Below are 26,265 nucleotides of genomic sequence, written 5' to 3'. Positions count from 1 at the left end.
TCCCCTGTCCTGGGGCTTGGTCCCTCCTGACCCACCCTGTCCTGGGGTTCAGTCTGCCCTGAATCCCCCGGCAGGGAAAGTGCTCTGAGATGTGCCCAAAATGCATCAGCAGGATGACAAAGGCAGGCACTGGGTCCAGACCCCAAAACTCCACCTGGAACCCCTCCAGTCACACCCTCCTGCCTTGTGCCCCCTGGGAATGTGGGTGTGGGGGGGGATCACCCCAATCCCCTCCTCTGGGCACTGCGAGGACAAATGCTGGGTGATAGATGGGGTGAGGAAAGGCTGCAGCCCCTCTTCAGAGCACGGGGGAGCCCTGCCACGATTGTGCATCTCGAGGACCTCGGGGACCTGAAGACTTGGCGCCTTGAAAATTTAGGGTGCTGCCCAAGGATTTGCAGCGCTCCCAGGAGGGCTGGGGAGCCCGTCCGAGGATTTGGGGTGCCCCCTGTTATTCGGGGCGCTCCGGCAGGCACGCCCCCCGGGCCGGCCCGTGCTGGGCGGGGGTGGCTCGGTGTCGCCGGGGTCCCCATGGCGGAGCGCCGGGCGGGGGCGGCGGGGCCGGGCGGGGCCCTTTAAGGCGGCGGGGGCGGTGCGGGGGGCGGCGCTGCCGGCGGGGCGGGGGGCGGCCGGGCCGGCCGGAGCCGAGCCGAGCCGAGCCGAGCCGCGCCGCGAACCGAGCAGCGAGCGGGGCCGGGTGAGCGCATCCTCCGGTACCGGTACCGGCAGCGCAGCGGCGGGCGGGTATTTAGGCGGGTGTTTATTCGCGGTTCTTCCCCCCCGCTCCCCCGTTCAGCGGCGGATCCCCCAGCCGGGGAAGGCTCCCGCCCCCCGCCGCTGCGGCGCGGTGCGTTCGGGAGGGTCCCCGAGCCGCCCCCTCCCCTCGCACGGCGGGGCCGCCGCCTGCCGCCCCCCGGCCGGGCCAGCCCCGCTTCCCGGTGAGCATCGCCGCCGCTCGGGGCCGCCCCGGGCCCGCGGGGGCGGCGGGCGGGGATGGGGCAGACCCGGCTCGGCCCGGGGAGCGGGTGCTGCTGCCCCGGGGGAGCGGAGCTGCAGCCTTGGCCGGGGCTCCCCCGGCCCCGGGGGTTTTCCCCGGGGCTGGGGGGCTGCAGCCGTGGGTTGGTTTCCCCCGGGGTTTGGGGGTGGCAGTGCCGGTAGGGGTGCACAGGCAGTACGCAGCCCCCCGCACGGATGCTCCCGTGTTTTCAGTCGGTATTGTCTGCCTGGCTTTGCGGCAGGGGTGCGGGGGTCGCGGGGCCCCCGAGGGCTCAGCCCCGCCGCCGCCGCGGGGCCCCGGGGACAGCGAGGGGCAGCTGCGGCTCCAGCCCGGTGTGCCGAGCCTGGGCAGCACCGCGGGAAGGCCCTTGGGAGGCGAGAGGGACTTTCTGCCCGGCCCTTTCGCTTGTTTCTGGTTGTGGTGAAGTCAGGCCGGAGCCCTGCTGGACTGTGGCTTGGGGGAGGTGAGATGTGCCTGGGGATATTGCTCTGGCTGCAGGAATTGACAGCCTAAACCTTTGCCTTCCAGGTCCCTCCCTCCAAGTCGGTCTGGTACTTCCTTCCAGTGTGGAAATTGATCGATTGAAGTTATGCATTTGACCTGCAAGAGCCACGCTGCCGGTGCTTCGGGGATCTTGTGAACTGGAACGGGAAAGGAGGTAAAACCTCCCTGTCCCCCCAGCACCCTGCTCCTGTGGCTTTGAGTGGATGAGGAGTGGCTGGGGGAGCTCAGCCCGGAGGAAAGGAGGCTCAGGGGGGACCTTCTTGCTTCTACCACTGCCTGAAAGGAAGGTGTAGCCAGGTACAGCTGACTAGACAAGAGGAAATGGCCTCAAGTTATGCCAGGGGAGCTTATTTGGATATTAGGAAAATTCTCTTTGCTGAAAGGCTGCCCAGGGCAGTGGTGGAGTCACCATCCCTGGAGGATTTAACGGAGGTGTGGATGTGGCACGAGGGGACATAGGTTAGTGGTGGCCTGGGCAGTGCTGGGGGAATGCTTGGACTGGGTGATCTTGCTTGTCTTTTCCAAACTAAATAATTCTATGATTACTCAGATCTCCCCTCCGTGAGGATTTTTGATTTGGTTTGTTGGAAGAGTGGAGAAGGACCATGGATTTCTGGGGATGCCTTTCTAAATGGGAATCATCCTCCTAAACCACACAGGCTGTTCTGAAATGTGCTCTGAAATGCTGCCTTCCCTGGGGGGGCACATTTGTACAGAGGGGAGGCGGTGTGCTGCCATGAGATATGCTCAGATGGGATGGCAAGTGCCCTTAGACCTTCTCTCTGTGTCCTTCTGTGGTATTTCCCAGTGTCTCACCATCACTGTAACACAGCAGAGGAGCCCAGGGCTACCACTGAGTGTTTCCTTTAAAAAGCTGCATAGTCCTCTCTGCTTCAGCTTGGGTTTGCCAGCCCTGCCTGGTGTCTCACCCAGCTCAGTGATCATCCCCTGTGCTATCGAGGAGGGGGAGTCAGCCCTGGTCCCCATCCCTGCCTGGTCAAGGCTTTGGGGTTAAAATCCCCTCCTTCCTCCAATGGGAGTTCCTTGGTTGGTTCAGGGCTGCTGCTTGACTGCAGGGCCACCTCTTCTGGCTGATCTGAGATCTGTACCCTCTTCTCCTGGACCATGAGCACCCTCATGGCAGCGTGGTCTTGTCCTTCCTCCTTGGAGGCAGAACACCCATCTCTTCAGGATGAGGATGTTGCTGGCTGATGCCTTTCCTCTTCCTCCTCTTCTTCCTCCCAGCAGAAGCAGAGAAACCAGATGATGGTTGCACATCTGCTGGCCCTGCTGACTCAGGCTGGCTGGGATGCCCCAGGGCAGTCCTTCCAGCCCCGAGGTTCCTGCATCATTCCCCTCCTGCCTGTGGCTGCCCTCACTTGACCTCAGCTGCTTTCCCTGCCCATGAGGTGCAGGGATAGGGTTAGAGACTTGTCCCTGGCTCAGTGATCCACATCCTTGTTCAGGCAGAGGGAACCTGGTGTGCTCTGAGAAATTCAATCCCAGCTGGCTCCATCATGGTGGAGAGGAGGAGAGAACATGCCTAAAACTGCATCCCACACCTGATTTTTGCTGAAGGGAAAACCAGAAGGGCTTTGGAGAATCTGCTTGGTCTTGTGCAGGGTTTGGATTTGGGATGAGACTTGACAGGAGCCCCACATCCATCCACACCCACAGGTGGGGGGACAGGAGAGGGACCCAGTGTGCATCCACCCCAGGGTCCCACTGGGCAGATGTTTGTGCCCTGCTTCACTGGGTCCTGGCAGCATTTGGACCCTGGGGCAGGAGAGGGGCTGCCATGGCACCCCAGAACCCTGGCAAGAGGGATGGCAAAGTCAGACACAGCCTGTGGATCCCTCTGGTGTGGTCATGGCCGTGCTGGGTACGAAGCTCTGCCTGCCCAGGAGCATCCCTGCACAGCGAAGAGAAAAAGGATATTTGAGGTTGGCTCTCCAGCCAGGGTTGGCAGCTGTAACAGGGTGTTTTGGCATCATCTGGTTGAGGGGGGGGGGGGGTTCAAAGCCCACTGGAATTTTTATTTTGCTTAATACACCACTTAAGCAATTAGCAGTGATTGTAGCAGTCCTGGGTGAGGCGCTGGGTAGAATTGAATTTCCCCAGCTCAGATACCATTAGGCAGCAGTTTAAGGCTGTTTGCAGGCGGGTATGAGACAGTGATGCGTGTGGGGAATTAGATCTGCAACATAAAAAAAAAACATAATAAGAAAATTTCCTACAGAACTGTGTAACTTTATCTCGCGTTTATTATGTGCTGTAATTGAAAAACAATCTTAGGGGTTTCTCTGACCTAATGGTGGGGGATCCCCAGTGATGACTGTGCTGTATCCATCAGGATTTGCTTTTTTGAGCACCCATTCAGCTCTCTCCCCAGAAACCCAAGAAGAGCTCCTCCGTGGCACAGCAATCCCCAGGGCAAGGGTAATCTCTTTCAGAGAGTTTGCACTTGCTTTGGGAAGTGCAGCTGGGTTGATGTTGCAGGGCTTTTTCTTTAAATCCCCAGAGTTTGGGGTGCAGCCAGGGGAGGGGGCTGAGCAGGTGAAGCTGCTGCTGTTTGGGGTTTCTGAGTGCAGGAAGGGTCTGCCCACAGGTACCAGGTCAGTGGTTAATGTGTAACAGGTGTGCAGGACACTCTGCACCCACAGCACACCAGCCTGGAGGGGGATGGATGGATGGGTGGATGTGCAAATAGTTTTCCAGGGATGGGAAGGTGAGAGGAGGAGGAGGAGAAGGGTTTTGTTGTGGGCTGAGGGGCGGAAGGAAGTCGAGGCTTAGCGAGGGAAATGTGAGATTGCTTGGTTGGGGACAGGGCTGCTCCTTGGGGGAGGCTCTGCTATTGTGGTGGTTAAAAATAGACTTTGGACTGGGTAGTTTTCTGTGGGAAGCTCTCTGGCTGGAGACAGGCACGTGAGCTGGCATCCAAGGGAGGGGGAATGGACAACAGCCTCTGACCTCCTTCACCCAAAGCTCTGGGGTTTTCATTTATTTCCTTTTTCCAATAGCTTCTCCTTTGGGGCATTGAGGGGGTGTCTCTGCTTTATTCCCACACACAGCCCCCAAGCCCTAAGCTGCATTCACGATGCCCAGATGCAGCAAAGCTTTGCTGATCATTGTCACTGCACCCTGGGGACCCTGTCCCCATGGCTGAGGTGTCCCCATGTCCCACAACACCAGCAGGTTGAGTGGCTTGGGTGATGCTCCAGCCCATGTGTGGGCTGGCAGAGTGGCTCTCTGCAAGCTGGATAGAATTACTCAGAGAAAAACTAATCTAAGATCCAGTGGATCTTATCTATGAACTTGTTTTTATTTTCCAGCAGCTGTCAGCACAGGAAGTACATCATCCACTGCGGGGGATTTTGGAGGGGAGGGAGAGGAACAACCTTGTGGTATGGTCAGAGTAGTGGGAGATGGAGAAAGTCTCAGGTTTTACTGGAGGCTCTCATGGGCCCATCTGCTCATTTTCAGGAGCATTGGTTCCTGTGGGGCTGGAATCAGGATATCACACAGAGCTGTAGGGAGGAAGAGGAGGAAAGGTTCATTTCTTGCCCATATTCTCTTTTGAAGATGTGGCCCATCAGCATCTGCACCCCAAAACCTTGTCCTGGCCAGTGGGACCCCTCACTAGGCAGGAGAAAAAGGCACAAGGAGCCTTTTCACTCCAGAAAAATCTTTTCTAAGCAGCAGGTGACTGGTGGACCCTGAAGTGCATCTGGGCAGCGAGTTAAAGCATGTTCCTGCTGAGGGATTGGTTCAAGGCAGGTGGTTTGACTATAAAATTTAAGGCCAAAATGCTGTTCAATTAATATTTTAGTGGGATGGCCAGTAAATGAGAGGAACAAGGGATGTTTCCATTTCTATCTGGTTCAGACAGGCACTCTGATATAAGATCACAATAGTATAAATAGTACATGGAGTACTGAGGAGCATGGAGAACAATCAGCCATGCCAGGGCTGTGGTCAGGGGTCTGGGGGGTGTGAAAGGCACAGGGCAGGTGAATTCTGCTTTTGTCCCTTCGGGTTTTCTCTTCCTCAGCTCAGCCTCTGCGTGCCATTAAAGCTCTGGTGGGTCTTGAGGGCTGGAAAGGGTCCTTGAGGTGACAAAGGGAGGTCACAGACTTCAGGTCTCAGCTGTGGAATGGGGGGTGATCAGCTCCTACCATCCCTCATTCCCTCACCCCAGGAAAAAAAAAACATTTTTCTGGAGTGAAAAGGCTCCTTGTGCCTTTTTCTCCTGCCTAGTGAGGGGTCCCACAGGCCAGCCCAGCTCTCAAAAAGGATGCCCCAAAGAACTCAGTAGTGCTGGGTGGCCAGTACAAGGTTTTGGGGTGCAGGTGCTGATGGGACACATCTTCAAAAGAGAATATGGGCAAGAAATGAACCTTTCCTCCTCTTGCACATTAGGGTGTCCCCACAGCTCTGTGTGATATCCTGCCATCAGTCTGAGCCTGCTCACTCTGCCCCCTTTCCCAGGACAAGGTTTTGGGCTGGAAGTGCTGATGGGACACATCTTCAAAAGAGAAAACAGGCAAGAATTGAACCTCGTTGTGCCGAGTGCCCGGGGCAGGCAGTGCCTGGGCTTTGTGCAGGCAGGCTCCAGGCTCCCCCGGGAGCTGCCCGTGTGTCGGGAGCTGCTGCCAGCAGCATCCCCTGGGGGGGCCGGGGGTATCGCCTTGCTCTGCGACCCGCTCGTGACTCGGGGATCTCCTCTGGCATGGCACGCTTAGGTCAGGCGCTTTTCTGGGGGAGCAGGTGCCTGGGTTTCCTCATGTCATTCCCGCGGGATCGCGAGGGCCAGCTGGGGCTTTGAGTGGCATCGATCTTGCTGGAAACCGAGCAGCCTTGCAGGGCCGGGACAGCCGGGGCTGGGCTGGGATCCCCTTGCCCAGGAGCCAGGGCTTCGCCTCCTGCGCTGCCTTTTCCTTTCCCGTTGCTCTCTGGCGTGGTGCCGGCGCTTTCCCCGCACTGCTGGAGGTGAAGGGATGGATGGATGGATGGATGGATGGATGGATGGATGGATGGATGGATGGATGGATGGATGGATGGATGGATGGAGGGGTTCAGCTTGCTGCTCACAGCCTCCAGCAGACTGTGCTTTTCCCTGCACGCTTTCGGATCACTTTGTCCCAGCCTGGCTGCGCTGGGCGGAAGGGAAACATCTCTTTATTAGGGTTGTTTCCTTAAATAAAGCCATCAGAGCCAGCCGTGCTGGGCAGGCTGTGCCGGCCATCCCATGACCGGTATTGCGCATTCGGGTTATTAACACCTCATTAGATGCTGGTTCCTCCCCACGCCTCTGGTTCAGCAAATCCCAGTGGCTTTGTTGTTGTTCCCTGACTCCTGCTTCACCGGGGAGTTGTTTTTTTATGGTCTCCTGCGCTTCTGCTGACAGTTTAAATTTCATTTCTTCTTGAGGTCAGTAGCTTTGCTTCCTCTTTCAGAGTATTCTATGTGCCCCCCACCCCAGCACACCTTGGTGGGAGAGGTGTCCCAAATCACTGCCAGCAGCTGGCTCTCACCTGTCATCCCAGCCTGGGTTTCCACTTGGCAAACCCCAGAAGTTCTTTATTTTTATCTTTTTTCCTTAAATTTTGACTCAGTTTCCCAAATGACAGAGGCAGCAGGCGCAGCTCTGCCCTGGGAGGAGTTTGGGGACTCGGGTTAGGAGCCTGTCACCAGCCTGATGCTGTGGTTGCCACTCCATGGCTTCTTCATGACAACAAACCACCCTATTGTATATATTCATTTTTCTGTCCTCTTGTGTCACCCAGGCCAGAGACTCAAGGCTGTGGCCCCTGAGCCGTTTCTGGAGTGGGCTGATGGTTCTTTGAGAGGGATCTGGCTCTTTAGAAAGTTGCCTGGAGTGTGCTGCAGCCCTCAGGAAGCTGGGCTGGCAGGGAATGGCCCTTTCCAAAAAGCAATTGCAGATTTGCTGCTTATTTTCATCGTGAGCTTATTTTGGTCTCCGCTTCCACTGCTCTGCCCGGGGATGCTGTCTGTGGCATGATAAGTTATTTCAAGAAGTGGGGCAGAGCTGTTGGTATGGAGGGGAGTGCAGGCATCCAGATTAAAGGTAAATCTACACAGATAATTGGGAGCCTGCTTCCTGCAGAAATCAGGTGAATCAGGGGCGGGGATGGCTCTGCAGTCCCAGGGCTGCCCTTAAACCACCCCACTGAGTCCCAGCCTGTGCTGTTGGATCCTGGCTGGGGGCTCCTGGCTGCACTTGGGCCGGGGGGGTGGTGGATATCCTGGCTATGTGGCACAGGGTTAGTAATCCTCCCCACCACCGCCTCCTCAGACCTGCCAGATGTCTCTCCTCTAGGCTTCATTTTTATAAATTGGCCTTTTAAAGTCTGTCATCCCCATGCAGATGAAAGGAAGATGCTGTGATGCCTCTGTGTGCGTGTCTCCAAGCCTGAGCCCGGCTGCCATGCCTGGATCTCCTTGAGGCTTTTTGTTTGGGGCTTTATCTTTTTTGAAGTGCCTTTTTTTTCCTTCTTCTTCTTTTTCTCCCCTTAACCCCTCGGAGTCTGTTAGCTTGCCATCCCTTGGTTTCAAACAGGCAGGCCCTGAGCACCAGTCCCTCCTGGAGGAAGGGATGGGGAGCTGTGTTTTCCCCCAGAATCATGGGAGGGAAACCAGCAGAGCCTGGGGCTCCACACCCTGGGCAGATGCAAATAAGCCCATCACCAAGGGGCTTTCTCTTTCCCCCACAAGCCCCTTTCTGCTCTTTTCCCTTTGCACCCTTTCCCTCTCCCTTGCTCTGGCTGTGAGTGCTTGGATTGGCAGCAGGAGACTCCTTTTCATCTCCCCTTTCTCCCTGAGCCCAAATACTCCTGGCCCATGGCTTGGTGCCAGGGCAGCTCCTGGGCCATGGCAGAGCTGGGGTTGTGAATTCTCAATTCAAAGGGCAGAGTCTTTAAATCCTCTGCTTGGTGATGGATGGATAATTAGGAATTTCATTTGCTGGGCGGGTAACAAACGACTTTGCATTTTCTGCTGCTTTGCTGATGTCTCTTGGGGAAATTCAGAGGCTGCTCCTAAACTGCAGGGATGGGTTTTTTCCCAGCTGGCATGGCTCCCTGCTCAGGTCTCTGGGAAATCCCTGTGAAGCTGGGGAGAGCTTTGGCAGGGATTTCTGCAGGAGCTGGAGCTCTGCTGGTGTTGTGGGATGTGAGGAGCCAGTGCAGGCCCATGTGTAGCCTGTCCTCAGTGCCTCCTTGGCACAGCCAGGGCACTGAGCAGCATCCTTGCCTTCAAGGTGAGGAAATGCCACATGTATCGTGTTTCTGGTGGGATTTTGTTGGCTGTGTGGGTTTCTCAGTGTTTGGGGGGGGGTGAGAGCCCCTTCCTGGGATTGAGGTGCTCTCAGAGAATTCATCCCCATAGGGATGTGCTGGGAATATGGCAACCAGCTCCTGGCTACAGCTGCTGCTCTGAATCCCAGCCTTCAGGGCTCAGTCCTGCCTGGGGTCTGGAGGATAAGGAGTGGGTTATGCCAGTCCCCAGTGCCCACCCTGATCCGTGGCTGGTGCTGTTCATCAGAGCAGTAATTAATTACTGGCCGTGTAAGCTGCTGGCGGGATCCGGCGCGTGATTTATTAGCAGGAGTAATCCCTCGCCAGCAAAAGGGCTGCTGTGTGAATGGAGAGCAGCAAAATCCAGGGAAAGAGCTGCTGTGTGAATGGAGAGCAGCAAAATCCAGGGAAAGAGCTGCTGTGTGAATGGAGAGCAGCAAAATCCAGGGAAAGAGCTGCTGTGTGAATGGAGAGCAGCAAAATCCAGGGAAAGAGCTGCTGTGTGAATGGAGAGCAGGAAAATCCAGGGAAAGAGCTGCTGTGTGAATGGAGAGCAGCAAAACCTGGGGCAACTGTCCTGCCCTTCCAGAAGTGGATCCCACAGGCACAATCCCTGCCTGGAGCAGGGCAGCCACAGACACCCAGTGTTTGAGCAGCTGAGGTGGATTTTTCAAACTGCTGCCCTTGGAGTGGAGGAAGGAAGGTGTCTGGACACAGGGACCAGGTGTTTGGGGTCATGGGCTCAGCAGTGCCCCAGCCAAAACCCACCAGCACCAGCAGCCTGAGCAGTTTTGGCACTGAGAGGTGATTTTTGAGATACAGTCGTTGCAGGGGTCCCCCAGGGGAGGCTGTTCGTGCTGCCCAGAGTCAGGTAGAGATTTGGGAAGTGCATCATGAGCACCAAGCTGGACTGTACGCAAGCCCTGCCAGTCTCACAGCCACTGGGAGGAGGACCAGTGTGGAGGTTGTGGAGCACCCTAAGTGATGCTTCTCCCAAGGGCTCACAGGTCTGGTCTGCAGTTCTCATCAACTTCTGGTGTGTTCCTGGGTCTGGCTTCTGTTCCTTTTCCCCCTGCACCCCACCTACTCATGGGCCTCTGCTGAGGACCTGTCCTGGGTTCTCTGTCAGCTGATGCTCAGCAGGGAGGGTGAAATCCTAAAATTGATGTGGCAAAGGATGAGGGCAGAAATAGAGACTGGAGAGAAAGAGAAGGAGCAGCTGTGGGGTGCAGAGGGGAGGGTGCTGCCCTGGGTGGATACTTCCAGGACTCCCAGTGCTCCCTCCCCCTACGGAGAGCTGTGCCAGGCCCAGGCAGACACAGAGTGAGAGGAATCCTGCAGGCAAAAGCCCCTGGGCTCCTCCGCTCGGGGACTCCTTAGCGGTTTCATGAGAAATCAATAATGCTTTTGCATGGTCATAATCGTAAAATAAGTACAATTTATGGCTGCTGCCAGGGCCAAGTTTTTTTTCTAGTGGATGAGGTGGAGAGAGAGCGACACACAGACACTTTCCCACAGCATTTTCCTTTGCACTGGAACTGCAGATCAGCTCTGGCATCGTGGCAAGGGGTGAACCCATTTTGGGGGGTCGGGGTTGTTGTCCATGTCCATGCCCCGCTTTGGGGGTGCAGGGTGGGTTGTTTGTGTCCATGTCCCCATTTGAGGGAAGACGGAGTGGGTTGTCCATGTCCCTGTTTGGGAGGATCGTCTGTGTCCTTGTTTTTGGGGGACAGCACAGGTTGTCCATGCCCCATGTAGGAGGGCAGGGCTGGTTGTCCATGTCCCCATTTTGGGGGGGTAGGGCAGGTTGTCCATATCCCTGTTTTGGGGAACGGGATGGGTTGTCCATGTCCCCATGTGGGAGGGCAGGCTGGGATGGCTGTGTCCCTGCTTTTGGGGGACAGGCTGGGTTGTCCCTGTGTGGGAGGGCAGGCTGGGTTGTCCCAGTTTTTGGGGGACAGGCTGGGTTGGCCGTGTCCTTGTTTTTGGGAGACAGGTTGGGATGGCCATGTCCCCATGTGGGAGGGCAGGCTGGGTTGGCCATGTCCCTGTTTTTGAGGGACAGGCTGGGTTGGCCATGTCCCTGTTTTTGGGGACAGGCTGGGTTGGCCATGTCCCCATGTGGGAGGGCAGGCTGGGTTGGCCGTGTCCCTGTTTTTGGGGGACAGGCTGGGTTGTTCATGTCCCTGTTTTGGGGGACAGGCTGGGTTGGCCATGTCCCACTTTTTGGGGGACAGGCTGGGTTGGCCGTGTCCCTGTTTTGGGGGACAGGCTGGGTTGGCCATATCCCTGTTTTTGGGGGACAGGCTGGGTTGGCCGTGTCCCTGTTTTGGGGGACAGGCTGGATTGGCCGTGTCCCTGTTTTGGGGGACAGGCTGGGTTGGCCGTGTCCCTGTTTTGGGGGACAGGCTGGGTTGGCCGTGTCCCGTTTTGGGGGACAGGCTGGGTTGGCCGTGTCCCTGTTTTGGGGGACAGGCTGGGTTGGCCGTGTCCCTGTTTTGGGGGACAGGCTGGGTTGGCCGTGTCCCAGTTTTTGGGGGACAGGCTGGGTTGGCCATGTCCCAGTTTTTGGGGGATGGGCTGGGTTGGCCGTGTCCCTGTTTTGGGGGACAGGCTGGGTTGTCCCTGTCCATGCCACACTCAGGCCATGTCCCTGTCCCGCAGCCAGCCGGCAGGTGGAATGGGGCAGCCATGAACGGCGATGCCCTGTGCCAGGAGCCCTCCTCCCCGCTCCCCGACTGGAGGGAGTTCTGCAAGCTGCACGCCCAGGCAGCCGCCGTGGACTTCGCCCAGAAGTTCTGCCAGTTCCTGAAGGAGAACCCCCACTACGACACCCCCGGGGCAGAGACCTCCTTCTCCCACCATTTCACCGCCAACTTCCTGGACATCTTCAGCCTGGAGGTCAGCCGGGTGTTCGTGTCCGACTCGCCCACCAAGTACAACATCGTGCCCTTCGTGGGGCTGCAGAACTGCCACGTCCCCTACGGGCGGGAGGTCACCCCGAGGAAGGAGGAGACGTCCACGGAGTCTCTGGACAGCATGGACGCCCCGCTGGGCGCCAGCCGCTACCTGACCCCAGCCCAGCAGGTGCAGGCTCACAAGGTCTCCTCCTACGGGCAGTCCCGCAGCTCGGAGGATGTCTCCATCCATGCTGCTGCCAAGCCCAAGTTCAAGAAAGGTTTCTCCCTGAGGAACATGAGCCTGTGCGTGGTGGATGGCATGAAGGAGATGTGGCACCGCAAATCCTCTCCGGAGCCGGGCGCCGAGGCCGCTCTGGGCGGGCGCAGAGCCGAGAGGGAGCCGTGGCCGGCGGGGGGCAAGGAGCCCGGGGACCCTCGGGAGAAATGGACACACAAGCTGCGCTTGTCCAAGGTGCCCTCGTCCAAGGTGGAGCTGGTGGACATCCAGAGGGAGGGGACGCTGCGCTACATGGTGGCCGACGACACGAACTGTGTGGGGAGCTCGCAGTGGCAGAAGTGCCGCCTCCTGCTGCGCAAAGCGGTGAAGGTGGAAGGGGAGAGGTTCCTCCTGGAGTTTTATGTCCCTCCAAAGGTAAGTCCTGGCTTTTGTCCACTGTTGTTTCCATGAGAAATTCAAGCAGCAGTTGGGCTTTGCTTTTGGGGATGATTTTTTTTTTGTTTCCACTGCTGAGCTGGGCTGAAATCCAGCTCTGGTCCAGAGGGAGAGCTGATGCTGTGTGGCTGAGGTGCAAATGGATGGAAAAATGTGCTTGAAACCCATCCAACCTGCAGGCCAAAATGAACCTTGCACTCTTGGTGCTGGTCTGTGCCTCTCACCTTCTGAGAAAATATAAAACATGAGTTTAAACTCAAATTCATCACTCTGGAGAGCAGCTCAGCATGGGTACAGATGGTGGGCATTGCTCTGGGCTGGGAACTTCCCCAGCCCAGGAATGGGGTCTGGCTGGAAGGAAACAACCCCAATGTCCATGATGCCCACTAGGGAGCCTATGGGAGAGCTGGAGAGGGACACCTAACAAAGGCATGGAGTGACAGGACAGGGGGAAATGGCTTTAAACTGAAAGAGAGTAGGGATAGGTGGGGCATTTGGGAGAGGAGGCCCTGGCACAGGGTGCCCACAGAAGATGTGGCTGCCCTATCCCTGGAAGTGCCCAAGGCCAGGTTGGATGAGGCTTGGAGCAACCTGGACTAGTGGAAGGTGCCCCTGCCCATGGCAGGGGGTGGAAAAGGATTCCTTCCAACCCATTCTGTGGATGGAGGATCTGATGAAGCCTGGTGTGTCAGCTGCACCAAAGAGAAAATAAACTTGGGTTAAAATGGAACAACTGCTGCTCTTAAAACATTTAAGAGAGAACTCATAGAGGGATTCCTTTTTTAGTGTATCTTGATTTGCCTCTAAAAATCAATTTTGAAATTATTTTATGGCAACTTTTATGAACATTGTCTGCTCTACTGTTATAATCACACCCCACTTTGGTTTACAGCTTTCTCCTCTCATCCCATCTTGCTTTCCATCTGGCAAATGTAAAAGTGGCACCAGTCTGGCACAGCTGGAAGAAAACTGCTTTTTGCTTCAGCAGCCCACAGCTTTGTTTTTACGTAGACCTTACAAAAACTATGGCCATGCCTGTAAACCTTTAAAGGGAAGAACCCTCCTGGAGAGGAGGGGTTTGGAATTAGATGATCTTTTAGAATCACAGGATGGTCCTTAGACCCTCCTTTGGCTCAGGGGTGAATTATCACCTTGTTTCCTTTCCTTTCGAAGCAGCTGCTGCTTCCTTTCTGACCTTCTCCTGTGCAAACACCGAGATGGAAAAATTCCCCAGGGATGGGCAGAGCCTTGCACGGTTGAGACGTGTCTGCAGGCAGCACTGGGGTTCTGGGGCTGGCAGAAACGAAACATCCTGCGAGGGAAAAAGCAGTTTCTGTTCTGTCTTGGATTTATTTATTTTTATTTCCCAATAAAAATGGGAACTGAGCCTGTAATTGGTAACTTGCAGCCTGGAGCTCCTTCCTGGCCTCATCCCACCCACTGCATCCACAGAACCAGGCACAGGTTTTGGTGACTAAATCTCATCTCTGCTTCCTGCAGCTGCAGTGCTTCAAATCCCAGAGCCCTGGAGGGGACCAGCCCTGGAGAGCAGCTCCACGAGCTCCTTTGTGGGGATTTGTTATAATTAAAACAAATATCTGGGGAATTTGTTGCTCAGCAAACACTTGGAGTGGGAGGCACTGGGTCTTGCCTCCCCACCGAGGCTCCGGCGGGTGCCAGGGGCCCTGGGGGAAATTCATTTTTCTTGATTTTAATGTAATTAAAATTCCCTGCATGGCTGAGGCTGCTGTGTTGTAGCTGCTCAGTTGAAATGCTGCTCCTGTGCTGGAGAAATGAGGCTGCTTTCTGCATGGGAAGCATCCCCCATCAGATAGCACAGCTCTCTCCATCGGGAGAGGGTTGAAAATGGAGAGAAATTAAGTGGTGTTGGCAGAGCTGGCACATCAGCCTGCGCTGGAGCAAGGAGGGTGGTTTGGCAGTTAAAAGCACCTCCCTGTCTTCCACTGGGCCTCCTCTTGGTTTAATTCACAGAGCCCAGAGTTATCAGGCACGGGAGGGAAATCAATGCTGTTTATTCCCCCTCTGTAATAACCACACAGGCTGAGCTGATCTTGCCTCTGAGAGCCCTGCTGCATTGTCCCCAGGGACAGTTTGATTCAATTGAGTGACTTTTTTTTTTCATTCATTGATTTCTTTTCATTTATTTTCTTTGGTATTTTTCTTTCTTTTCTCAGGCTTCCAAACCCAAGGTGAGCATCCCGCTGTCAGCCATCATCGAGGTGCGCACCACCATGCCCCTGGAGATGCCTGACAAAGACAACACTTTTGTCCTAAAGGTGAGAGCAGGGTGTGGATCCCTGCAGGAACCCCCTCTGCTCCTGAACCCTGCAGTGCAGGAGGCTCAGACCCCAAAGGGATCATTGCCTTGGCTTCCAGAGCTGAGATCCAACAGCACAAATGCTCCCCACAGGATCCCCGCCTGCTCCAGCTGACACCAGGGTGTTTTGGGATCAAGCTGTTTGGCTTCTCTGTGTCACTAGGAGATGGGTTAAATCAGTGATCTGAGACAACCTGCAAGGGAAAATGCTCCTTGGTGCAGCTGGCTGTGGTTTGGTGGCTGCTGCTGTCCTGGATCAGTGACATGTGGTGGCTCTTTCATTGACACAGTGTGATGGCCCTTAGTGCTGTGGTCTGGTTGATGAGGTGGCAGCTGGTCAAAGGTTGGACTTGATGATCTTGGAGGTCTTTTCCAGCATTAATGATTCTGTGGGAATAGCTCTGTAGGGCAAATGAGACCCTGGGGATCAACCACACATGAGCCTGGGAGCAGATAGTGAAAGTCTCTTTCTTCAGCATTTTCTATATGATGCAATTAACTAGCTCAGTGTTGCCTCCTGCTCTGCTGGAAGACAACAGCCTGTCATGGCAGATCAGGGCTGAATTTTGCAGGGTCTTGGACACTGTGATGGTGATGGACCACTAGATTTTGAGCATTTCTGTGTTCTAAACAAAGCTTAGAAAACTATGAAAGGAAAAGAGGGGAAAATTGAGCTTGGCTTTGTGAAAGCTCCCAAGCCTTGAAATCCACCTGGCCCCAGCACACATTCCCAGGAGAAATTTCTTTCCATCAAATCCAGCTCCTTGTCAAGGTCACACAACTTCTCCTAGCACCTCCCCTTCTCTAAGGGCTTCTTGCTGTTCAGCCTCAGCAGTGGTCAGTGCCCACCATGGGCACAGAGGCTCATTCAGTTCTTGTTTTCTGTGCCTCAAAGGCCAACCTCAAGTGTCTTCTGTTTTCCAGACTGACCAGCCCAAGGTCCTCCTTGCTTTCCTTGCAGGCTCTGGAGATGGAATGCCCCAAAGTGTACATGGGGCTGTGGCCCAGAGCAGATGGGAAGGATTGCTTCTCCTTTCCTCTTCCTCTCTGTCCAGCCCAAGCTGATGCAGTTGCTTTCCTCACGCCATGACGATGATGATGTTGACTCACATGCAGCCTGTGGGCTGGTAACTCCAGGATGGTTTTTGCAGAACTGTTCCCAAGCCGTGGTTCCCCAGCCCGTCACCCACAGAGATCACTGAGCTCAGGGCTCACCCTGTCCTTGAGCTGGAGGCTGGTTTCAGCTTCTCATTCCACTTCAGCTTTGATAAGTTCATTCAAATTCTTGCCTGGTACTCTAATACATTTTCATTGTGATGTCATCCATGAATTGATCAGGTATCCTTGCATTCTTTTGTGCTCATCACTGAGGAGCACACACAGAGAGCCTTTGATGGGAAGGAGCACATCCCTCAGCTTTGACCACTGGCCATTGACAACCCATCAGCCATCAATCTCTGCTCTTGGAATGTGGCTCATCACGTTCTTGTCACGTTTTCTAGATCCCCTTACAAGCTCCGCCTCAAATGTGTCAAATGCGTCACATCAGTGTCCAAAGCTTGATGTCCTTATCCTGGTTCTAAGCCCAGGATGTGCCACTGCTTCTCCCTATCCCTGGAGCTGTCATGAGCATGAGCAGATGGGTTTGATCATGACAGATCCCTGCTGGGGGTTTCAGCTCTGGGATGCCTGCTGGGAGCCTGTGAGGGTTGGTTTCTCTGCCTGCTGGAGGAAAATTCTGCACTTGCCCTCTTCCTGTCTTCTGAAGCCGGACATGGTCTCTCCTCTCCCACTGCTAACAGCTTGGTGACTGCTCCAGCCATTCCTTTAAAGCACTTCTGGAATGCTCCAAACCCTGCCAGTTAGAAAATACCTGCTTTACCAGGTACCTCCTGCCCTGTCCTGGCTCTCACTCTGTCACAGGGGAATTGATCACAATTGATCCTTTGAGTGAGCTGAGGCAGCAAGCACAGCATGGAGCCCCCCTGCCAGGTTTAGCTCTCCCCTCCCAGCTGCTGGTACAGGATGCTGCTCCCTTTTCTCACATCCACTATTTGTGGTTCATTTTCTGCCTGGGTCCTTCTTGCTGGGACATCTTTTTGCTCTCCCATTCCCCCTTTGCTGGCTGGACTTGCAGAGGGGGTGAAGCACCCTCAATGCAGTTTAAGTGGGCAAGCTGGGTGCTGTGGTTTCCCTTTCTGTGTGATATGGAGCCCAATCTCAACCTTCACACACAACACACAGGTTATGATGGGTGGAAAAGCCCTGCCTCATTTAGGGATGTTACTATGGCTGGAAAAGCCCCTGCCTTGTTTGGGGAGGCCACAGTGAAATAGTTCCTGCCAGATTGCCTAAAAATGAGCAGCCAGTGTGTCCCCAGAGCCCATCAGACACCAAGCACATGCAGTTTTTTCCATTGCACAAGCAGGTGCTTGCAAAATACCCGAGCCCTGCATGTGCTTTGCTTGCTGTCATGCTCTGCATGAGTGAGCAGCCCCATCTCCCACGTCAGCTTCGTGCCTTGCCCTCAAAAAGCCAGGGAAGATCCTTTCTTAAGTTAAACAAACTGGGGAGGGGGATCTTTGCTACTTTCCTCCACCTCTGCTGGGGACAGGGTCCAGGTCACTGCTCAGTCCCAGACAGGGCTCTGCTCCCTGCCCTCCCTGCTTATTTTCAGGGTGGTGATTCAGTTGTTTGTGATTAATTGAATTTGCTTGGAGGTTGTCTCAGCTGGCAATGTGACACTCTCCCAGAGTCAGGTCTGCTCTGCCACTTCGGGAACACAATGTTTAAGGCTCCATGAGGGATGCAGGGAAACCTGCCAGAGGCACAGAGCATCCCATGACATCTGAGTCCACTGATGTGAAGCTTCTGGTTCTGCCCAGCCCCAGAAAGGCACAGCTCCTTTGGGCTGGACAGTTTGGAGGCTCTTTTGTGTCCTAATTTTTATTTATTATTTTTATTCTGTGAAAGGGGTTTCTCTCCCACTCTGTTGCAAACGAAATCAGAAGCCTCATGGACAGAGTGACAGCAGGCAGAAAAGATAATGGAGGAGAGGTTTAAAACTCCTGGGGTCTGGCAGGGTTTTGGGGCAGAGAGCAGCATGGCTTCTGCTACAGCTGTGCAGAGCTAGTTTTGGGGGGACACAGAGGTGCCCCAGGAGGGAGGGATGCTCTCTGTGCTTGGGCATAGTGCCATGTACCCCAATGCTGTCAGCCAGGTGTGTTTTTTCCTGTGGAGGCTGTAAAAATCATGTAAAAAACTTGTCATGTACTTGCTGATAATGGTGGGGTGGGATTTTCCTCTGAGCTCCAGATTTGGTCAGGGGTCATCTTGGATGCATCTTTCTGAGTCACCCTTTAGCACCCCTGTGCTGGGGCGGGGTGGGACACTGATCCTCTGGGTCACCCCTGTGCTGGGATGGGATGGGACACTGATTCTCTGGGTCACCCCTGTGCTGGGATGGGACACTGATCCTCTGGGTCACTCCTGTGCTGAGATGGGATGGGACACTGATCCTCTCCTGCTCCTGCTGTTCAGGGTGTGTGGCTGGGCTGTGGGGTGTGTTTTGCCTCGGGGTGGAGGGCAGCAGCCTGGCACAGCTGACTCCATCCCACATGGCCTGCAGGTGGAGAATGGGGCTGAGTACATCCTGGAGACCATCGACTCCCTGCAGAAGCACTCGTGGGTGGCTGATATCCAGGACTGCATCGACCCTGGGTAAGGATGGCTGGGGAGGGGCTCTCTGGGGCTGAGCTGTGGTGCCTCAGCACAGGCTGTTACCCAGATGCAATTTTTGCTGCTTGGGTTGTCACAGGAAGTGCCCAGCACACACCAGTAGAGGTCTGGAGACAGAGTTGGCAGCCTGTGTTTGCCAGGGGTGCAGAGCACTGGCAGCTTGTTCACCCTTCTCTGCCCCACATCCCCTCAGCCTGGCAGAGGCAAGTGACCTGGGAACACAGCCTTAAAGCAGGAAGCTCCTAACAGCCACCTTCTGAAGCTTTTATACCATATTTGAGCCATTTCCCATGGTTTTTTTTACAGCTTAGCATCCATGATGTATTTAAGATTCTGCTGGTTGAATTGATTTATTTGTATTTCTATCACAGTGGCATCAGTGTTGTAATTGGAGTCATCACTCAGTCAAAACTTCTTATCTGCTGTTTCACCAGCATATGCAGCAAGTTGTGTTAGGGAGGTTTGTGTGCCTGGTACTGCTGCCCTTCAGCTGGCTCAGACAGGCCCAGCCTTGGGGAAATCCTGGCACTGCCTTTCTTGGCACAGTTTTGGAAAAACCAGGTGCCCATGCTTGTAGCAGTGAAAACATCACTCAAATGTGGAGGCTTGGAGAGGCTCTTGCTCCTTCCAGGCTGCCTTTGCCCCCTCCTGCTAGAGAGAGGCATTTGGTCACCATGGAGGATGCACTGGTGCACTCCAGATCTTTGCTCCTTTTGCTGTTTTCAGAAATCTCTAATTCATTGGCATGGATTGCCCACTGTAGCTGCAGCTGCCCCATCCCTGGAAGTGTCCAAGGCCAGGTTGAACAGGTCTTGGAGCTACTTGGGCTAGTGGAAGGCGTCCCTGCCCATGGCAGGGGGGTGGAACGAGATGAGCTTTAAATTCCCTTCCAACCCAAACCATTCTATGATTCTGTTACTCAAGAAGCACTGCTGAGGTGAGGCTGTGAGAAGGCCTTTTTTCCCTCACTCCATGCTTCAGTGCTGGTTTTCCAGCTGGAGCTGAGCACCACAGCCACGCTCCCCTCGAGTCACCGCAGGAGCCACTGGCGTCCCCACGCCAGCCCCTGGCCCTGGCAGCCTCCAGCCCTCTCTGTTTGCTTAGCACCCAGCACCAGCCCGCTCTGGCCCCCGGACGTGACTGTAAAGCAAATAATAATGAACTGCAGAGCAAATAATAATGAGCTGTTTAATACACCGACACACACGCTCGGCGCCAAGAGCGAATTCTCAATCAGCTCCCGATGCTTTTGCCAAGGGCTGCGTGCCGGAGCCGTGCGTGAGCGCCCAGCCACGGCTTTTCTGCAGAGCGCTGTTGGTTTTGGTTTCCTTCCTCCCTTCTTGTTTTTAACTGGCTGCAGCTGAATGACTCCCAATGGCTGATTCACTCGCTGGCCACTAAATAATTCAGCAGCTTCCCCGCTGCCTGTGCCCACGTGGCCCGTGTGAAGCAAGAGCAGCTGAGTGCTGTGGGCAGCTCCGGACTCTTGCTGGTGGCTGGGATAAAAATAGGATGTGGAGCAAGTCGGATGCTTGTGCAAGAAGGGTGCTGAAGTGCACGGGGAGGGCTGGCAACAGGGATGTTCTGAGTGGCTCCCTGGCTCTATTCCCACTTGCTGTCTTGCTCCAGCCTCCTGAGTTACTGGTTTATGTCTTTTAGGGATGTAATTCCTGTGGGTGGGTAATTCCCTTTGCAGAGGGTGAAAGTGAAAGCGCCCTCGGGTGGGAAGGTGTGTGGGTGCAAAGCAAAGCACTGAGAGTCAAGGTAACAGCTTTCCTTCCAAACCCACAAAACCCTGCAGCAAAATCCTGCAGCTGGAACCGACCAGCATGACCTGTGCAGTGTGGGCTTTCAAGGGTTTAATCCTTCCCACACTGGTTTCTCACCCCCGAAAAGTCATGTTTGGTGGCTGCTCTGCCTCTCAGTGCTCTTGGTGCAGTAGCAACCCCTTGGGAGGAATTCAGGGGCAATAGACTCTTGGATGACACCTGAATTTTGTTTGGCTAAATCCCCATTCCATATTAGTGAGTGGAGGTGCCATATGTGTGTATCTCTGTCTGTGCTCTCTTCCAGGGACAGTGGGGATGACATTGAGTTGGTGTCCTGTGCACAGGGACCCTGTCTGCCAGGCAGGACAACCTCGTCCAGCTGCGAATTCCTGAATGATGGTAAGGAACTGCATCTGGGAAAGTCTGGGACTCCCTCAGAGCCATAAGCCAGCCCTCAGGTGTCTGTAAGATCCAGGAGTACCCAACACAGTTGCCTGCAGAGCAGGACAGCCCCCAGCTGTCCTGCTGGGGTGGTGGGTGATGCTGAGCCATGCACTCATCCCTCTGCAATTTCCCTTCCAGAGGTACCCAGGCCACCAGACAGATGTGCCCTGCCCAGTTCTCACAACGCTGCCATGGCCACCTCTGTCCCCGTGCCCCCCAGCCGGGGCAGGGACTCCCTGGGGGAGCTCCTCACCCACGTCCCACTGGAAAGCTTCCTGCAGACGCTGGAATCCTCCCCCACTGCTGGTGGGCACCTGACAGGTACTGGGATGCAGGATGCAGCACCCATCTCACTCTGGAGGGTGCACAGGGGGAGAGGAGGAGGGGGCAGGAGGAGAGGGGGTGATGTTCGGGTGCTCCCTAAAAACCTGCTGTCCCTGCGGGCAGGGGAGGACAGCGAGGCCGAGGCTGAGATCAACCTGTCTGACTTCCCCTGGTTCCACGGGACTCTGTCCCGGATCAAGGCAGCCCAGCTGGTGCTGTTTGGGGGCGCCCGCAGCCACGGACTGTTCGTCATCCGGCAGAGCGAGACACGGCCGGGGGAGTACGTGCTGACCTTCAACTTCCAGGGGAAAGCCAAGGTGGGGGTCCTCTGCTTCTCCCTGTCCTCTGCTTCTCTGTGAATGTTAGTCCCAGCCCTGCCCAGCACCTCAGGTTCCTTCTTGCTCTGTGGGTGACCCCCAAATGCAGCAGCTCTGCAGGGAGCTGCACCTCAGCAGGGTATCCTTCAGGACCACCTGCTCTTGTGCCCCAAGACCCCTCTGGATCCTGTCCAGCCCCTTCTACACTGTCCCAACTGGATCAGTGCCTGTCATGTGAGCATATGGATAAATCCCATGGGGGCTCAGTGTAGCCTGGCACATTGTCCCCTGCTCTCTCCTTGTCTGTTCTGTGTTCTGAAGTACACAGATGCACAATGAAAAACCAGCCACAAGCAGTTTTTGCTGGGTCTCTTTTCTAGCAGAGATTGCCTGTTCTTGTCACTTTGCAAGAAGTAGTTCAGGTGGGCTGGAGGCTTCCCCAGCGTGTCTGTGACCATGGGATCAGAGCTTTAGCCACCCCTAGTTATACCCAGACACCCTTCTCTGTGTGTTTCTTTATGGTGTTCATCCAGGAGGGGTCAAACTACTCCTGGGGCTGCACCAAGTGAGGTTTTACAGGGTGTAAACAACAATACTGTTAGGAGCAAACCTCCCTTGGCTGATGGAGGTGACTCCTGCAGATTGCAAGGGTGATTCTCGCCCTCACGACCCCCAGCTCACCCCATGCCCCCTGCTCTTGCAGCACCTGCGCCTGTCGCTGAACGAGAGCGGGCAGTGCCACGTGCAGCACCTCTGGTTCCAGACCATCTTTGACATGCTGCGCCACTTCCACACGCACCCCATCCCGCTGGAGTCGGGCGGCGCGGCCGACATCACCCTCCGCAGCTACGTGGTGGCCCAGAGCCCGCAGCCCGGTAGGTGCCAGGCTGGGTGGGGGCTGGAATATTGTCCCTAAAAGGGACAGGTCCATGGGATTCCCTCCCTAAAGCAGTGCCCTGCTGATGTGTGTGGCTCTGGAGGTGTGCCAGGGTGGGTGTCACCCACTGGAGGCAGGCAGTGAGGGTGACAGTGCCCTGTGACCCCTGGCTGTGGGTGACAGTGCCCTGGATTGGGCAGGGGAGGAGCAGAGAGGTCTGCAGGCTTAGAGCATCCTGCTATGCTGGGAGAGAGCAGGAAGGAGGGTTGGAGAAGAACAGGGTCAGGGATGGAGAGGGGGTGTGGGAAAATAGCAGAGAGGGAGGGGGCCGAGCCCGCAGGCAGCACAGGAGGGGTCAAGCTCCTGTTTCCCTTGCAGACACCGGCCCCCCGCCGCCCCTCGTGTCGCAGCCCCCGGCCTGCCGCGTCGACCTGCCACCTCCACACTACTTCTGCAGCACAGCACCCACGGGCCCGCCGGTGCCGCCACCCGCGGAGGGGGTGGCCGTGGCCCCCGCTGTCCCGGTCCCCGCGCCCTACCACCGCCTGGAGGGTGCCCTGGGTCCCCGGAGCCGCAGCGACAGCGCCGAGCGCCGGCCGGAGCCCCCTGCCGCCGGTGCCGAGGACTACCACGAGGCTGACAGCGCCCGGAGCCGCACCCGGGCGGTGGAAAACCAGTACTCCTTCTACTGAGCCCCCCGTGCCGGGGCTGCATGGTGGGACAGCGGGACAGCTGTGCCCCTCACCCTGCACCGCCTCGCCACCTCCTCCTGCCACCACCAGCGACCCAGCCGGGACATCCTCCTCGCTCCCTGCTGCTTTGGGGAGCTGTGTCTGTGCTGAGCAATGTCCCAGCTGGACCTGGCACCAGCCCCGGGGTTGGGGCAGTGCTGGGGGTGTGGGAGGCTGAAAGAGTCAGTGCCATTTTAGAGCTTGCAGCCTCTTCTCCTTCCCTCCGGACCAAGAGCTTTCCCAGGGCTGAGCTGGGCTCCCTGCATCTCCTCCTGGGTGTGACCATTGTGGGATGGCACCCGAAGCTGTGACAGGCTCCATCCTCCAGCCAAAGCACCTTGGCACGTCCCTCTGGGGCGAGAGCCCAGCATGGCCAACATCCTTCTGGCACCATCGCCCTGCAAACCAGCTGCTGAGGGACTCTGGCATTTTGGGATGAGCATGGAAATGTGTCAGATGTCCATGCAGAAACTCTTCTCACACACATGGAGCAGTGCTGCAGAGGCCTGAGGGTTTATCTGGGCTGGCTTTTGGGCTCCCTCTGGGGCACATGTTTCCTACCCTCTGACAGAAGAAGGTTTTTGTCCAAAGCTTAATGAATTGCATTCAAGGAAGGGTTTTCCTGCTGTCCTGCCTTTTCTGTTCCTTTGTTTCCTTTCTCTCCTTGCTGTACTAACAGAGAATCCCTGGATAACCCTTTCATCCTCCCTTTCTTCCTTGATTTTTCAAAACCTAAGCTCTCCACAAGGGCATCAGCCTTCTGTCTGCTCTCTGCCACAAGGCAAACCTTGGAAAATATGCCAATGCCTTGTCTTTAAATCAGTTTTTGGTCATTTGGGATGTCTTGGAGGGTCAGGCAGAAGCCAGGGGCTGTGTCCAGAGGTGAGGGACGGCTTTGCTTTGCAGGTAAAAGCAGGTATTCCTGCTTGGCTGGGCTCCCAGGAATGAAAACACTACATTGATTCTTTTCCAACAGGTCATGGAAGCCCTGAGGATGGTTTTATAGGCCAGGGTTTGTGCCTCATGGAGGGTGGGAGATCCTCTAGAAGGGCAGCTTTGCTTGCAGACAAAGTGTTTGCATGTTTGGTTTGGCTGTCACAGCCTGTGTTACCCAGCACCAGGACACCTGCTGCTCCTCTGGCAGTGACAGGAGTGACAGTGCTCACAGGACCTGAGCCAGGTGGCTCTGGAGTGTCTGGACAGGTCTCCAGGTAGAGCAGACCCTACTGGCTGCTAGAAGTTATCACTTAGTTCAAAGAGGTACAAGCCAAGCCACAACCTTAAAAAAACCCCTTGGATTTGCCTGGAATTGGGCCAAATTTTTTATTTATCAGGTGCCTTCTTTCCTGAGCTAGCAAAGCCTGTCCCCAGTACTTGACTCACAAGAGGAGAGGGGGAGGTGTGTCCAAGGCCCCTTGCCTCCTCTTGTGATGTGAGAGCTGCCTTTCTGGCCCATGGATGTGTGAGACCATCCTGGTGGATCCCATTCCTGCAGCAAATCCACCTTCTCCCCAAACACATGTCCCTTCAGAGGGCAGCAGGAGCAGTTTGCTCTGTGGAGGGTATTTCTCCTTCCTCAGCCCAGCTACAACACAGCTCAGGGGAGCAGGGAGAGGCTGGATGTTCTTGGTTGATGGGTTTAACACATGGTGGATGAGGGGAGATCTCCAGATGTGACACAGACATCATCACTCTGGTTCATCCCTGAGACCCCAAGTGTGGGATCCAGAAGGCTGGATGGGAGCACTGCCTTACAGACCTTCAGATTTTGGCTTTTTTTCTCACTTTCTGTGTCACAGGATAGGAAAATGAGGGGGAAGCGATGATCTGCAAGCAAAAAATGTTAATTTGTAAATAGGGAAGAGTCTGGAAGAGTTTACTGTTGTGTAGAATAAATTAATTTTATTTAAAAAAAGAAAGGGGAAGGGGGGGACTTGTTAAACAAATGGAGGACTCGAGATCCGGTTTTAAAATAAAATCACTTGCAAAAACAACAGCATGTGAGCAAGAGCTTTGGGCTTTGCTGGATTTGCTACCTAAAAAAAAAAAAAAAAAAAAAAAAAGGAAGAGCAGAGGGAGGATGCTGTCATGTCTCGTGTGTGCAGACCTTGTTGGTATCTCTGGGCAATTGGGGCCAGGCTGGGTCTGTCTCTGCCTGCTGGAGTGCACTGAGAGGAGGAAGGGAGCAGAGAGTTTTCTCCTCTGCTGAGCAGAGGGAGGAGGAGGGTGGGTCCAGGCTGTAGAGGACAGGGTTTCCTCTCCTTCCAGTGTGTTATTTACTTTGTCTGGTTAGTCAGTAGTGCAAGTCTGAATGGTCCATCCCCCAAGCAGCAGGATAATTGGGAATGAGCAGCCCTGGGCTGTGAAATGCCCATCCCTTGCTAAAGGCCTGTGCTAGCATCTCCCACTAGCTCCCCCACGGCCTGTCATTCCCCCTCCTCTGCCTTCATCTCTCCTGGGAGACTGTGCCTCATGCTCTGACGTTGTATGTCTTTCTAGTGTGCTCTTTTCTGCTGAGAATCCCCTGGGAAAACTGGAGCATTGTCCCAGACTGTACTGTGACAGCTAAGCAGTGACAGACGCAGCTAACACATGGCTTTTGGGGGGGTGGAGGGAGCTGCTCAGCTCGGTAATCGGGCCGTGGTTGTGTCATGATCCATTCACAAAAACATTCCCTCCCCAAAAGTCACCAGAGCCTTTTCACCGCTCCTGGAGAGCTCATCCATCAGGAGCTGGGCAGCTGGGGAGGTGACACTGAGGGCTGTGCTTGGGGACAGCTGCTCCTCCTGCCTCACAGAAAGCCATTCACACCTCAGCTTATTAGCAAATTGACTAATTACAGCATCAGTCTTGCTGGAAAACATCCCTTTCCTTTCACAGGGTGTCTGGAAGGGCAGGGGCAGGACAAAACAGCATCGAATGCAGAGATTTGCTGGTGAAACAAGGGGAAAGCAGGCTCAGCAGCATGTGGGCTGGATTCCATGCCAGCAATGCCCTCTGCCCAGGGCTGGAGAAGGACTGGGCTGCAGGGATGCTGGTGCTGAGCTGTGCCCTGGCACACACCATGAACAGGACAAAAATGCAAAGGGATTTCAGCAGCGCAGCTGCCCACGTTTCACGTGGGTGTTGGAGCTCCACGGCTGCTCCTGTCTCAGCAAAGAATTGCAGTGCTTCCAGAAGGATCCCTTTGGTAAGAGAACTCCTCAGAAACACAAATGAGCTTCTTTGATAAAGATCAGGGAGCTGAGTTTTGTTTGCACTGACCTATGAAAACACTGCCCTGTTCTAATGCAAATTCACTGACCCCAGTAAGCACAGTCCTGCCCAGATCCCAGCC

At 55.3% G+C, this 26,265-nt stretch overlaps 1 protein-coding gene across 4 annotated transcripts; it reads left to right on the top strand.

The window, feature by feature from the left end:
• The first annotated feature begins 615 nt into the window (after positions 1 to 615).
• On the top strand, positions 616 to 25,195 carry SH2B2 (SH2B adaptor protein 2). 4 transcript variants are annotated; one of them, XM_084218969.1, is made up of 10 exons: positions 616 to 697; positions 1,526 to 1,655; positions 11,482 to 12,369; positions 14,586 to 14,687; positions 18,357 to 18,448; positions 20,540 to 20,634; positions 20,818 to 21,000; positions 21,127 to 21,320; positions 22,024 to 22,195; positions 22,576 to 25,195. In XM_084218969.1, the coding sequence occupies exons 3-10, from the start codon at positions 11,509 to 11,511 to the stop codon at positions 22,887 to 22,889; spliced, it is 2,013 nt and encodes a 670-aa protein (XP_084075095.1). In that variant the 5' UTR covers positions 616 to 697; positions 1,526 to 1,655; positions 11,482 to 11,508; the 3' UTR covers positions 22,890 to 25,195. The 4 variants fall into 4 exon arrangements, with proteins under 4 accessions (XP_084075095.1, XP_084075097.1, XP_084075096.1 ...); XM_084218971.1 differs by having other exon boundaries at positions 616 to 713; XM_084218970.1 differs by having other exon boundaries at positions 631 to 744.
• Positions 25,196 to 26,265: the final 1,070 nt, after the last annotated feature.

Source organism: Fringilla coelebs, assembly GCF_963513975.1.
Source record: "Fringilla coelebs genome assembly, chromosome: 20".
Classification (NCBI taxonomy): domain Eukaryota; kingdom Metazoa; phylum Chordata; class Aves; order Passeriformes; family Fringillidae; genus Fringilla; species Fringilla coelebs.
The sequence above is the reverse complement of the archived record's forward strand: the minus strand, read 5'-3'. Positions and strand labels throughout refer to the sequence as shown.